The 13718-nt window shown below is 36.5% G+C and overlaps 1 protein-coding gene across 1 annotated transcript in view; it reads left to right on the forward strand.

Annotated features, from left to right (window-relative positions):
• PSME4 (proteasome activator subunit 4) overlaps positions 1 to 13718 on the forward strand; it is a gene marked incomplete at its 3' end in the record, with an annotated part of 59777 nt that overhangs the window by 12017 nt on the left and 34042 nt on the right. The window contains exons 7-18 of the mRNA XM_081998312.1: positions 239 to 361; positions 856 to 948; positions 1828 to 2093; positions 3668 to 3854; positions 4546 to 4635; positions 6399 to 6463; positions 6559 to 6709; positions 8361 to 8459; positions 8850 to 8919; positions 9361 to 9428; positions 9981 to 10196; positions 12204 to 12361. Of these exons, the coding sequence (XP_081854438.1) occupies positions 239 to 361; positions 856 to 948; positions 1828 to 2093; positions 3668 to 3854; positions 4546 to 4635; positions 6399 to 6463; positions 6559 to 6709; positions 8361 to 8459; positions 8850 to 8919; positions 9361 to 9428; positions 9981 to 10196; positions 12204 to 12361 (1586 nt within the window). The remainder of the gene's footprint in view (positions 1 to 238; positions 362 to 855; positions 949 to 1827; positions 2094 to 3667; positions 3855 to 4545; positions 4636 to 6398; positions 6464 to 6558; positions 6710 to 8360; positions 8460 to 8849; positions 8920 to 9360; positions 9429 to 9980; positions 10197 to 12203; positions 12362 to 13718) is intronic.

Raw genomic sequence — 13718 nt, forward strand, 5'->3', positions numbered from 1 at the left:
ACAATGTACCTTACTATATAAGTACTCTCTGGTTGTATAACTAATCCCATGTTCTTGTGGAAATGGCCCTGAATGATACTCTTTTGATAAATAGGATGTATGACCTTTGAATCTTTGGGCTTACGGATTTTTTTTAAAGATGTTCATAGCAGTTACATTGTTTAAAAAAAACGGAACCACCTAACACTTTGGATCAAAAAAATTAATTTATGTCAGTGTGTTCTTTTTATTTTTTCAGATTTTTACCAGAATTTTGAGGAGTTTAAATCTTCCAGTGGGAAGCAATCAAATTGTTGTTCCAAGATTTTTAACAAATGCTTATGATGTAGGACATGCAGTAATGTGGATCACAGCCATGATGGTTAGTAACTTTTTCATAAAGTGGAACATAAAGTAATGCAAAGCTTTAAGCAAGTATGTATTTAAAATTAATATTGCTTCTGTTTAGCTCACTGCAGAAGGGTGGTTTTAGGCTATCTTTTGCCCAAGTTTGTTTTAAAGTACGTTGTTTCACTGTCAGTTTGGAATGTGGATGGAAAGGTTTCTTTCACAGCTTCTGTCTGTGGCATTCTGGAGATGAACACCCAGGTATGAGTGCCACTGTGGGTACATACGTGGGGCTTCCTGAACAGTTGAATGACTCTTTTAGGGTGAACCTCATCAGATCTGATGGAGAGAACTTGCTACTTGGTGCTGAGCTGAGGGTGGGGGAGGGAGGGAAATTGCACATGTAATTTGATGCTTTGAGGTATTGCTGTGGTAAGTGAGAGTGCTCACTTGTACCTCGTATTACTGTGTTACTTGTTCATTTTAACTTACTCCATGTAATAAAATTCTGTGTTTTGTTTTTTACAGGGTGGACCAAGTAAACTAGTGCAGAAACACTTGTCTGGACTGTTCAATAGCATTGCCTCTTTTTACCATCCTTCAAATAATGGGCGCTGGCTGGTGAGCTTTTTGCATGTCAAGACAGTAACTTTGGCTGTAAGGGCACATGTTGAGAGATGCACGATATGCTCCAACAGGCAGATTGTCTGTTGGTTGTGTAACATTATGAGGCTTTTAGGATATGTGATTTGTACTGTCATTCAAATCCTACTTTTATTCTGATGTCAAGACCACAGCTAATGGGAGTATTCTTCAAACGTCTAATCCAAGTACAGTTTAGAAGTCCAACACTAGACATCTAATTGATACATAGCTAGGAAAAAGAAGTCAGCGCTTTAAGGGAGGGCAGTATACAGCATCGGTATTACTTGTGTGACATAGCTTTTGTGTTACCGACCTACCATCTCCAAGTTAGCAAAATCTAGTTTTGATTGACCAAAACAAAAAAGATTTTTTTAATGCGTATCTATTTTGATGAAGCATAACTTTTTGAAGATGTAGCTAGTGGAGTCTTCTGTTAGAGAATGTAAGAATCTCTCTGAGACAGCTAGTAGAAAGTACAGATTAAAATAGCAAGGCTGGTCAAAGCAGTGCCAAGTGAGCTGACTTGTTCTAGAATAGGGTATTTGCTTACACATGAATGTGCAGAGAATGGTCTCAAAGATACCCTAATTACTTGTAAGTAGTCTTGATCCTTGACTATATCGTTTGTATGTATTTTTCATGGTTTTTTTTAAATCATAAGGCATAATGATGGCAGCATAATTGTCAATATTTTGGGAACTGAAGTTTAGTGGCAAATTTTAGAGCTGTTCTGACTTTTTTCTTTTATTGCAGTTGTGTAATTTCAAGTTCTTGGCTTATTTTCTGTTGTACACTTAGCAGCTCAGATTCTGCTACTACCAAGTAATTGAATAGCATTTCTTGTATATTCAACAGAACAAGCTGATGAAACTACTTCAGAGGTTACCCAGTGGTGTTGTCAGAAGGCTTCATCGTGAGCGCTACAAGAAAATGACTTGGTTAACTCCTGTGCCTGATAGTCATAAACTTACTGATCAGGATGTTACAGACTTTGTAGAATGCATTATTCAACCTGTTCTTCTGGCTATGTTTAGTAAAACTGGGAGCTTGGAGGCTGCCCAGGCCCTGCAGAACCTCGCACTGATGCGTCCTGAATTAGTAATTCCACCTGTACTTGAGAAGTAAGTTCTGCAGAAACATTGCATCTTCCCTGTTCCCAACAAATATGCAAAGCAGGCATACTAAATGATAAGCAATTTCCTTGCTGCAAATGAATGCTTGCAGTGAGAGGAGCTGCTAATACGCACCTCTGAGTGATCATGAGTCAGGACAGGGAGTGAGGGAGGACTTTGGGTTTTTTATTTTGATTTTTTGTTTTGTTTCCTTTTTTTAAACATCTGGCAAATGGAGTGTTCTGGGATCTGTTCATAACTTGTGCAATATAGGGTAGTGCTCAGGTGGTTTGCATTTCTGTTAGTGTTTTGTATCAGATAGTGGGTGGATAGGTTGAAAGAGCAACTTTGTACCCTTTATTCATGAGCCACCTTGTGCATTTTCACTAGCTTTCAATTGGGCCAAATACAAATGAGGGTATTGTGTGTTTGTGTAGTAATAAGGGTAAGTTTTTATTTTTATGTTTTGTCTCAGAGTATGTTATAGTTATAGACTGTTTAAAATTACTGTCATTGCTTCTGACTTCTTAAGCAACTGAAGTACATGCCTGTGTATAATACTTTGTACAATCACTAATGTCTTGGTGCCTGAAATTCCAAAAGACAAACTCCTTCCTGCCCCAATGAAAAGCTTTCTTTCTAGTCCCTATCCATGTTCCCCCTCCTGTGTGGTCTTTTGTACTTTTAACAACTTGTGTTGTAAAAACAGTGGAGAAATGAGTTTGTCTGGAAGAGCCCTTCTTGACTTCCATACCTTACTGACTCAACTCTTTGTAAAAGCTTGGTAAATCTGCTCTTGTATGAAAACATTTCAAGCATAATGGTTCTAGGAAGAACAGCAATGGACTGCCCGTATTGGGTACTTTTCCTGTTTTGAGAGCAGACTGAATGTCTGCTCAGTAGTTCAAACTATCACTGGTATGTTTGCCTTGGCTGCAGTTCTGAATTTGTTTTGTTGAGTAGATGTAGGTCCTTTGTGCTTTGAATGATGTAGGGCAGGGGTAGCACTATGACTCTTGTTTGAACTGTGGGTTGTTGATAACAGCAGGAAGTGTTAAGCAGTTTGCTAAAAAGTACTTAATGTAAAAAAAAAAAAAGCTTTAAAAATCACAGTAATTTAACAGGCTTTTATAAAAAAAGATACGGACTTAATATAACATTAAGTAATACATCCCTTACCTGTTTAGAGGCAGTCAGCCAAGTTTCCATGCTTGCCACAAGAACATTACACTTTTAAGTACACAGCTTGCATTAGCTTAAAGTTCAAACATGAAAATCATAATAGCTTTGAATCTAGAAGCTCATGCAGTTATTAATTCCTGTGTTGCAACTGCTAACAAATTATTTAATCCTGAATTTGTTGTGAATAGGACTGATCAAATGAAGGGAACATTTTCTAATAGAGCAATATTAAGTCCATTGGAAAAAGATTAGGAAAAAACTTTGGAACCCCTGATTAGCTTGAATTTTTCTTGCACAAATTTTGTACCCTTTCTGTAGGAAAATAACATATGCCATCAACTTTTCTTTCAAGACTTTAGAAACATTATTGTTCCTAATATGACTGCTCTTAAACTTTATAGAACATATCCTGCACTTGAGACATTGACAGAACCTCATCAGCTTACAGCTACTTTAAGCTGTGTAATTGGAGTAGCTCGTAGTCTGGTGTCTGGGGGGAAGTGGTTTCCTGAAGGTCCAACACACATGCTACCTCTACTGATGCGAGCGTTGCCTGGGGTGGATCCAAATGACTTTAGCAAATGTATGGTGAGTGTATGAATCTTACCTTTTTTTAGAAGATAGCTGGCCAACTAGTTCACTCTGAAAGCGTTTTTTTAATGTTCGTATGAAAGCAAGTAACTCATGCTTCCTGAAGTTCTTAGCCTGATTTTGCTCCTGTACAATGTTATTTGTGAAAAGTTAATATTACAAGCCTCTAACTTATGATAGTGCTTTTGGCTTGTCAGACAACGCCAAGTGAATCTTTAACACCAGATTCTGATAAGCATTGTACTGACTTTTGGGCAGTTCTAAAAAACAAGATAAAATAGATGTTCCAAAGCTCCTAGCAAATAGTCCTAGTCTTTTGAGATCAATTGGAAGACCTTTATCACTAGGTTTTTATTAAATGAGGTCCTAAAAGCCCACATCTTCAAGAATTCATATTAATTGACTATTCAAACAATGTAAACATTATAGGGTTTTTCTAACTTTAAAGTTCAGCACAAATTAAGTGTTACTTTACTTAGAAAATTGAGGGTGTTTTGCACCGTGCTGACTGGTAAGTTTTATATATGAAATTGGAAATAACTGTTGAAGTCTTGGGGTGGAAGAATTAGGCTGTGGAATTTTTTTTAACATAATGATTTGCTTTAGCTCGCATACCTTAATTGCAAAAGCTTTTTTATGTGTAGAATACGGTAATACTTATTAAAGAGCTGTTTGCAACTCTCAACAGATTACATTCCAGTTCATTGCAACATTTTCTACTTTGGTGCCTTTAGTAGATTGTTCATCTGTATTGCAAGAACGAGATGATCTTTCAGAGGTAAGTGTGTTGTGCCATTATAAAAACAAAACTATAACTGAGGTTTCAATTGAATTTCTAACAATGTAATAATCTCTTCAGAACTGTAACAGGTTTGCTACTCTCTTTTTGTATATGTAAAACTATGTTAGACACAAATGCAGCAAGAAACCCCAAAGATGTGGATCACACTTGCTTCTGGTCAGTGTGGTAAAGCTGACATCAGCCTGCAAATTGGCCATGTATTCTTAGCATTGCTGCTTAGTGATAGGTTGTTGTAGAGGTAATGTTAAATTCAAACAGTTCAATATTTTTATGTCAAAACTTAGCTGCAACAAGGCCCCATGTAGTGTAATTTGACTCTGATCTTGCCCTGCTTTGAGTAGGAAGTTGGACTATGTGATCTCCAGAGATCCCATGCCATCTAAATTGTTCTGAGTCTAATAAAATAGCAGCTTTGTTACCATGAAATTTTTGAAACTTGTCACCATGAAACATTTAGATAACAATAAAGACAGGCAAAATAAAGCAGGTGAGTGCAGTGTTGTTGTAAGAGGTATATATGGTATATACATAATTTCTAGTTTAAAACTAGTCCAGCTTAGAGTGAGGTAAAAGGTAACAAGTTTGTCTGGGAGACTCTGGAAGGAATTTGATCTCCTGCTGTTGAAAACATCGTATGAGTTAAACAGTTTTGGGTTTGGGGTTGTTTGTTTTTTTTTTGAGAAAACTAATGCACTCCTCAACTTTTCAGGGTTCTTCTCCTCGTATGGGAAATAATTTCAGAACACTCGCTCCTCTTTAAAGTGTTCTGCAGTCGTGCTTTTCTTTTCTGGTTAAGATTCTATTGCTTTCTTTTCAGATGCTTGTTAAGCTCTTCCAATCAAGAGATAGTAACAACATTAGACACTGAGCCTTATCTTCCTCTTGTGTGTTTTATTCTTTGTTGCCCCTTTGTTACTAGACTTGGTCACTCCACCTGTTTGCTGCTTTGGAGTGCTGTTCGTATACATCGCTGGTTTTAGAGCTCCTTGCACTCCATTTCTCCTGCATTGATTTAATACTTCGTCCTTATCTCTCTCACATAGCAGAAAATACAGGAGAGAATGGGAAATGGTGTTTATTTTTCTACTTATGATGACTCTCATGATTCTGCTTTTGATACAGCAGTTGAAGCACAGGTAGCAAAGCTTTATCTGGCATACTACAAATGAGGCAGCAGCAGCAGTGTCTGGTATGGTGGTTGCAACTGCCGTGTGAAATGTCTTGTCCACTGCTAGAAGACTCTTCTTGTAGCTCAGAGAACAGCTAGTAGCTAGAGATTGCACAGATTCTGAACGCTCAGCTACTGGGAAAAGGTTAATTTCATTGCCTCTGAGCCGCAGCACTCAAAAATTAAGAGGAGTTTGTACGCTGAATGTTTAATGTAAATATGTCAGCAGCACTAAGTCTGCCACCACAGCTGGCACTCGCTGACTTCCTGCAGGAAAGGAGGATCAGTAGTAAGGCCAAAGGTTGTATCCATGGAGGCAGGCCCGATTTCACCCTTAAAGGTTATTTGACTAGACATCAAGGCCAGGAGATCGAACAGGACACTGTAAAGAAAATGTATTAATGGTTTCATGTAGTGTACTTGAGACTATACAAACTTTAATGGGAAATGTGCTGTAGTCACTTAAAAATTGGAAGGTTTTTTGAAGAAGTTAATGTAGGAGATAAACTTTATTTTATGTTTCCTTAAGAAAAGCCAATCTTTTGTGCTTCTTTTGCGTCGGAAACTGTAGGTGGAAAGAGAATTGTGCTCTGCAACTGCTGAATTTGAGGATTTTGTACTTCAGTTTATGGATAGGTAAGTAAGCTAAGGATAGCTAAAAGCTTGGCATGAAGAACTTAATAAACTTTCAAGTTCCGCTTGCTACCATTGTACTTACTGTATTTCTGTAGGTGTTTTGGACTTATAGAGAGCAGCACACTAGAACAAACGAGAGAGGAGACTGAAACTGAGAAAATGACTCATCTAGAGAGTCTAGTGGAATTAGGTCTCTCTTCTACTTTCAGTACAATCCTTACTCAGTGTTCAAAGGATATCTTTAAGGTATGTAGAACATGGGCTTTCTCTAACTTTGAGGCTTTAATTTGCTGTTGTGAATGACTGGTGCATTCCGATTCTTCCTTCCTTCATTGTCCTGTTGTGAACTTTCATGTTTAACCAAGGAAAGGGCTGAGGCAGGGAGTTCAGGACTTAATGTCTGTTTGCTTTATGATTTTGTACACATCAGTACAGAGCTCTTAGGTTGTTGATGCTCTCTTGCCAATGGATGATAAACATTAGGAGAAATCATTCTAACAGCCTATTTATCACTTCATCATTTCAGGCTGTGATTTTTAATGTCTTTTGGTGGTAATGCTAACCTACCCGATCCCCTGCTTTCCTTTTATTTCCTTCTCCCTGCCACTTCTTCAGCTGGACAAAAGAAGCTGTTCAAGGAGCCTTGTGGCTAATGGGATCAGAAAAATCATCTGGATTAAAATAACTCTAAGGGAGGGAGATGGAGAATCCATGTTGTTACACAGACAAATTTTTTCCTTGCAGGTTGGGTTGACACATTTTAATCTGTTCACCTTATACATAATGTATATATTTGGAGGTGCTAGGTTTCGTACATTTTGAACCATTGCATTGAACGCTTTGTACGATTTTTGTGTGGAATCTTTCGGTTAATGCAAGTCTTAAGTTAATTTGTCATTGTCATTAATTATTTATGTATTTTTCCTGATTGTTCATTATTAAAGTAATCATATGCGATATACACGGTATATAGTTCAGCTTTCCTTGCAAGGTATTGGATGGTAATAAGCTACTTTAAAACATGCTGGCCACTTAAATAGTTGATAGTTAATTTGGGGTTTGTTTGTTAACTAAGGGATATCTTGGCTTTACTTCACTTTCACGTGTGAGATAGCATAGTTTTCCTTTCAGTGGACTGTGACTTACTCTGGGAAAACTGTTTTTCTATGTGGTTTCTCAGAAGCACCCCAAGCTTACATTAGTCAACAAGATTTATCTGACTTCCTTTCTTCCCCAAGTGAACATTTGAGCAGTGTCTCCAATCCAGCTGAAGGCAGTGTCCTCTTATGTCACCAGTTAAAGCACTCAGTGTGTTTTGTTTATAAACTCTTGAGGAGAGGAGGGGAGTATAGACCTTCCTGTAATTGAATTATTTTAATGGTAGTTCATGCTGTCATGTATTTTCTTGCTACAGTGTGTTACTGTAACTGCGTGTTGCAATAAATAAGAAGAAAAAGAAGTGAAAATCTGCAGACGAACTATTTTGACAAACCTTTTGTCATTGCTACTTCTGTAGCAGCCTTTATTCTTCTGCTCAAGGCAGTAGTTGTACAATTAGTCATAGGTGTTGTATAGACTGCAAGTCATGTGTACTGATAACATAGGATTTTTTTCTGAGCAGTACTTTTCATGTAAGTTTTTAATCTTTCTACTCTATAGTATTGTCAGCTTCAATTGTGATGGTAGTTACATTTTACTCAGCTTTAGGCATTGTACGGAGCTGCTTTCTCTGTCTCTATTCTGATTTATTTCATGCGAATCATGGTTGCAGTCTTCTGTTTTAAAAGAACGCAATATTATGTATAGATGCTGTCTTCTGTGTAACACCAAACGTCTTATGATACCTAGTTTTCTTTTTTTAAAAAAGTTACCATCATCTTTTTGTACTCATTTTTAGGTTGCCTTGGAGAAGGTTTTTAACTTTGCTGTTTCAAATATATTTGAAACGAGAGTTGCTGGTCGAATGGTTGCCGATATGTGCCGAGCTGCAGTAAAAGTGAGAGAAAATGCTCTGACTTCACTTGATCTTTAGTTTAAAAAAGAAAAGCCAATAATACTACTTTTTATAGTGTAAGATCTTTTATTTTTCATGTAAATACACGTGGTTCTTAATATTATGTCTTCCAAAATTGGATGGCTGCATATAGCAATATTTCAAGAGATTAATTCACAAAGTATTTTTCTTGCATTTATGTTAAATTTAGGTTTTATTGAGTGTTTAAAAATCATGAAGTCAGGCTGACTCTAGATTGAATTGGTGCTGAGATACAGTCTATTCTTTTCTCTTTCTCAATAACGTTGTTAGAAGATTTTTATCAATGTGTGCACTGAGTTCTATAAGGTGTCATTTTTTTTTAAAATGGGCTATTTATGATGCTGTTTCCAGTGCTACCCTGAGGAATCCTTGAAGCTGTTTGTACCACATTGCTGCAGTGTTATAACTCACCTTACAGTCAGTAAGTTTATAAGATTTCTTTTGGATTGACTGTTCTTAAACGTGAAAATAATATTTACAACTTCTGTGGGGTTTCCACAACTTGTTTCAACGATGGGAAATTAATTCTGTCCCTTATTTCTTCTGAAAAAAATGAACCACATCTATTTATGTGGAATATCAAGACAGAACTCTATTGGGCTACAAGAGCATGCTTCTCTTAAAAATGTGGCAGTTTAAAATGTCTCTAGATATTCCTCAATTTCTCAAAAAGCATTCAAGATGTTCAGTTAGCTAAAGTAACTTCCAGTTGGACGTGGGTGCAAGATGAATTGGAAGGTTGCAATAAAAGGAAGGGTTAGGTGTAAACTTCTGGGATGCAAGCATCTGGTTTATGATTTAGCTTGTTTGGAAAATTTGACTGCAGCATAGTTACAGCAGTGCTTATCACTTGTTCCTCTAGATGATGATGTACTACATGATGAAGAACTAGATAAGGAGCTCCTTTGGAATCTTCAGCTTTTGTCAGAGGTATTGCAAAGAATGTTCTCCCCGTGCATGTATACCCTTGAATCCTGTTTAATACCCCTGAAAGAAGAAGAAAATAAAACTTCTGCTGTTAAAGTAAATGTATGAATGACAGTGCATAACTTCTGTTTCTTACCTCACTTTAAACGGGACATAAGTGGATGCTGTTTGAAGAAAATAAATGTATGGTGTGTATGTGGAATTAAAGTATTTAATACAATTATTGAGGGGTAGAGAAAGAAGAGGGATCAATGCAGGCGAAAACATAAGATGTTTTTGGTAAAGATAAATCTTTTAAAATGAATCTCAAACTGTATGTGAGTAATGCTAGAAAACTTTGAACAAGATCAAGCAGCAATGGATATTGCAGTTCTTATGTGTTACTTAAACTTTCCCAACATCAGTAGAAGTGCAAGTTCAGTCTTTTAACTGAATTCAGTGTGACCTACAGAATGAAACCTGGTACAGGATCAGTTGAGCAGTGTAATCTTCTCTGTAGTCCTCTAGAACAAAATCAGTTATATTTACCTCTGAAATGTTTGTCTTCCCTGTTAGATCACTCGAGTGGATGGAAAGAAGTTGCTACCGTACAGGGAGCAGCTTGGGAAGATACTGCAGCGAACCCTACATTTAACCTGTAAGCAGGGTTACATTCTGTCTTGTAACCTACTGCACCATCTTCTTCGTTCTGCTACACTTATCTACCCCACAGAGTACTGCAGTGTGCCAGGTGGCTTTGACAAGCCTCTTTCTGAATACTTTCCTATCAAGGCAAGGATTTTCATTTATTCAGGATTAGAGGATTTGACTTTCTTTTTTAAAAAACAATCATACACTATATTATGTTTTTACTTGGAGATTTCTGAACATAGGTAGCAGCAACGGAAAGTGTAATTGAAAGATGCTTTGGGCTTTGAAATGTATAGCAAATGACAAGTTACTTAAAATGATATTGATAGCAAAAAATGAATACTGACTGTTTTGAGTAGTTTTATAGCATGACATATTAGTGGTTTATGGTGTGTGTTTTACAATGATTGCGTGACTATAATGAGATAATACAAAGTAAGAGTGCCTGCTCATGTGTCTTAATCTTGTAATATATGATGCAGTTGAGACCCAGCTATCATGAAGTACAGTGGTATAAACCACTAAGTTTGGAGTTCAGCAGCAGAATTTTACTGTTCACATTAACTTAAGTATCCAGTCATAGAAAGTATTGTTGCACTAGGACAAACTTAGTCTTTCGTCTGCTTTTGCGGATGAGAGCTGCAGCCTTTCTTTTTTCCTCTTCGTCTAAGTGTGGTTATGAGATAAAAAAAGTAATGGTGAGCACATGGAAAAATTAGTAAATTGGTGCAAAACAATTGCACAAAAGGAGATACAGTATTTTACAGGCAGAAAAACAGATGAACAGCGATTCTACACTGAGCTTGAGATAATATTAAAGTAGAATTGTCAATGTTAAAAATTACTAAGACTGTCAAAAGTAATATGCTAGTCTTCTGTTAAGACTTTGAGGTCAATGTATCAGTATTACAGATGAACAGTGCGGCAGTTTTCAGTTGGCCTATTTGAATATAAAGCTACATTTTGCTGAAAAGTGTTCTTTTATGAAACTTTACAACCACGGATAATGCTTGTTACTGAAAGCTAGTGCAATTTTATAAACTGATGGAAACATCCAGTTGGGACAGAGATACCTTAAAAACAAACAGAAAAATCTTAATTAAATGCCTCAACGCAAAAATAGATTTTTTTTTTTAAAATTCCTCCTCTGATACTGAAAAAATTCATAATTACTTTGTTCCATATATCCATGGCTACTTTAGAAAGTGTATATTATATCAACCCTTAATTGCTATTAACAGCTTAAGTTTGTCACTTAAATACTTCCTACTCTGCCCCAGTATAAAACTGCAGTTCTATCACTTGGTCAAGTAATATTCATGGAGGACTAGCCTGCTCTTCCAAGGAAGAGAAGTAATAGCAGGCTACATTGAGTAAGGGTATTACTGTAGTTCTTCATACTTCTTGTCCTGTCAGATTAGTCAGGCATTTTAAGAACAGATGGTGAAGTTTTGAAATATTGAATTACCATATAAAATTGGACAAAGGCAGGAAGTGGTAGGTGAAGACTGCCAAGACCTATCTATTAATATAGTCCTATGCATGGACTTCATCTTTGAACATGAACTAGTAATAAATACTGACTTTTTCTTCTAAGTACTCAAGTGGTGTTAATTCTACAGCAAGTGTGAGCTCTTTGTAAGCCAAAATATAAAAAATTGTCTTTGTTATGGGATGATCTAACATTGTATGGAAAGTCCAACTTAAATTTTAGCTTTCTTTTTTTAATTTTAAAATGAAAGTACTAAGTTTTCTGATTGTGGTTCAAAACTGAAAAGGAGTATTATTAAATGGCCTAGCTGCTTTATAGGAGTATCAAAAGTCTGAGTTGTACTTAAGAATATTTCTGAACTTGTATCCAGCCAAAGGAATAACAAAGTTATATTTTAATTAGACCAGTACAATCCTTTGCCTTTTAGTCCTTTCAGGTATGTATTATTTTCTAGGTACATGTAGATGTTACAGCAAATTTGGGATTTCTGTTTAGTTTTATTGTGTTGGTTTTTTTCCTGGAGTTGTCAGGATAATTGCTTTACAGCAGTAGATAGTGCATGTATTTGTTTTTTTCAGTAAAGTTAAATGCTAATTTTTTAAAAAGAAAATTTCGTTCCTAGTTTGATTAATAGGAAATGTCTTTATTTTCTGTAGGACTGGGGTAAACCGGGTGACCTGTGGAACTTGGACATCCAGTGGCATGTTCCTTCATCTGAGGAAATAAACTTTGCTTTTTACTTGCTGGATACTTTTCTTCAGCCTGAGCTCACCAGACTGGAGCACTATGCAATTGGAAAACTAGAAATGTCCAGGTTAGTGGTGATACGTAATATGGAGAAGGTATATCTATCCACTCATGTCTGTTTTAAGTAGTTATTGCCAATCATACTGGCACTACAAAAATTAAGGAGTAAAATGCTATAATGTTACGCTGCCTTGGATGTTATTCCAAGTATCCTTCCATAGCTTGGAAGTGCATTTCATAAAATGGATAACATTATTTTGAACAGAATTGCTGGGGGGGGGGGGAATCTTAGTACACTTCATGTTGGTATAAAGACTTTTCTGTTCCAGATTTTTTTTTAAATACATACCATAAATTATGTTCCCATTTAACTATAGTCAGCAATAAAAAAAGCCCTTCCTCTAGACTCTTGTCCTGTTACTTTGGCACAACTGTTTGTGTTCCTAAACTATGAAGTGGAACACAGAACTGTTTTGGCTTGGGAATCTGCCTGCCTCTCTCTCTCTCTCTCCACTTTCTACCTGTGAGTAAAAGGTATATAGTGTGTCCCCGCAAAAAAGTGGCAGTGTTGAAACTGAGGAGGTAGTGCAGAGTCAGTGGCATAACAAGGGGGAATGGAGGCAAGAATACTGTTGCCCAATCTTGTTAAACTCTGTTAGTGTGAAACTGTGGCTTCATAAGGATAGTTTCCAAAGCACAGGATAATAATGAGTTTAGTGTGTGCTAAAGCATTTACAAGTATCAAATAGCTAAAGCTGTTTACAAGCATTAAATCTCAAACATTCTTTATTTCTTGTGTTAAACTGTCACGTCCTTGAAGCTGTATGTACTCAATCGGTGTTCACAGCATGGGATGTTACACCTTGTGCTGTAAAGTGCAGCCCTGCAAGAAGCAGGGCATGGTGTATCAGACTCCTATTTTTCTGTCTGACCAAGCTCCTGCTTTTTTTTAACCTGAAAAAGGCACTATATACTTGACAAATCAATGCCACCAAACTTTGATCAGAAAGTATACTTAGACTAAAAGAAGAAAGTAGATGCTTCCTATTTAAGTATTTGGTTTATTTGTAAATAATTTCTTTAGTTTTTTTCCTTTTGACTTTAACACCTTGTATGTAAAGCTATTAATTTATAACAGAATTGGACTTTGATTTGGTCAAGGTTTCAGTGTGCTACTTAATATAAATAAATCGTGTGATTTGGGAGAATGTAGCCAAGTGCATGAATTGCAAATTAAATTGGAAGGCATGGTAGCAAAGCTGCAAGAGTAGAGAGTACCATTAGTTGCTGAGGGAGTAACAGGTGTGAATAAATGGGACACTAGGTGAGCCTCCTATTGCTTTGAATCGCACTATTTCTGGAGCTTGAATTTTTGTCAGATTTTTTTTTCCCCGGTATTCCACGAAGTAATAATTGGAAATCAA

The sequence above is a fragment of the Phaethon aethereus genome (assembly GCF_964289735.1).
Source record: "Phaethon aethereus genome assembly, chromosome: 3".
Classification (NCBI taxonomy): Eukaryota; Metazoa; Chordata; class Aves; order Phaethontiformes; family Phaethontidae; genus Phaethon; species Phaethon aethereus.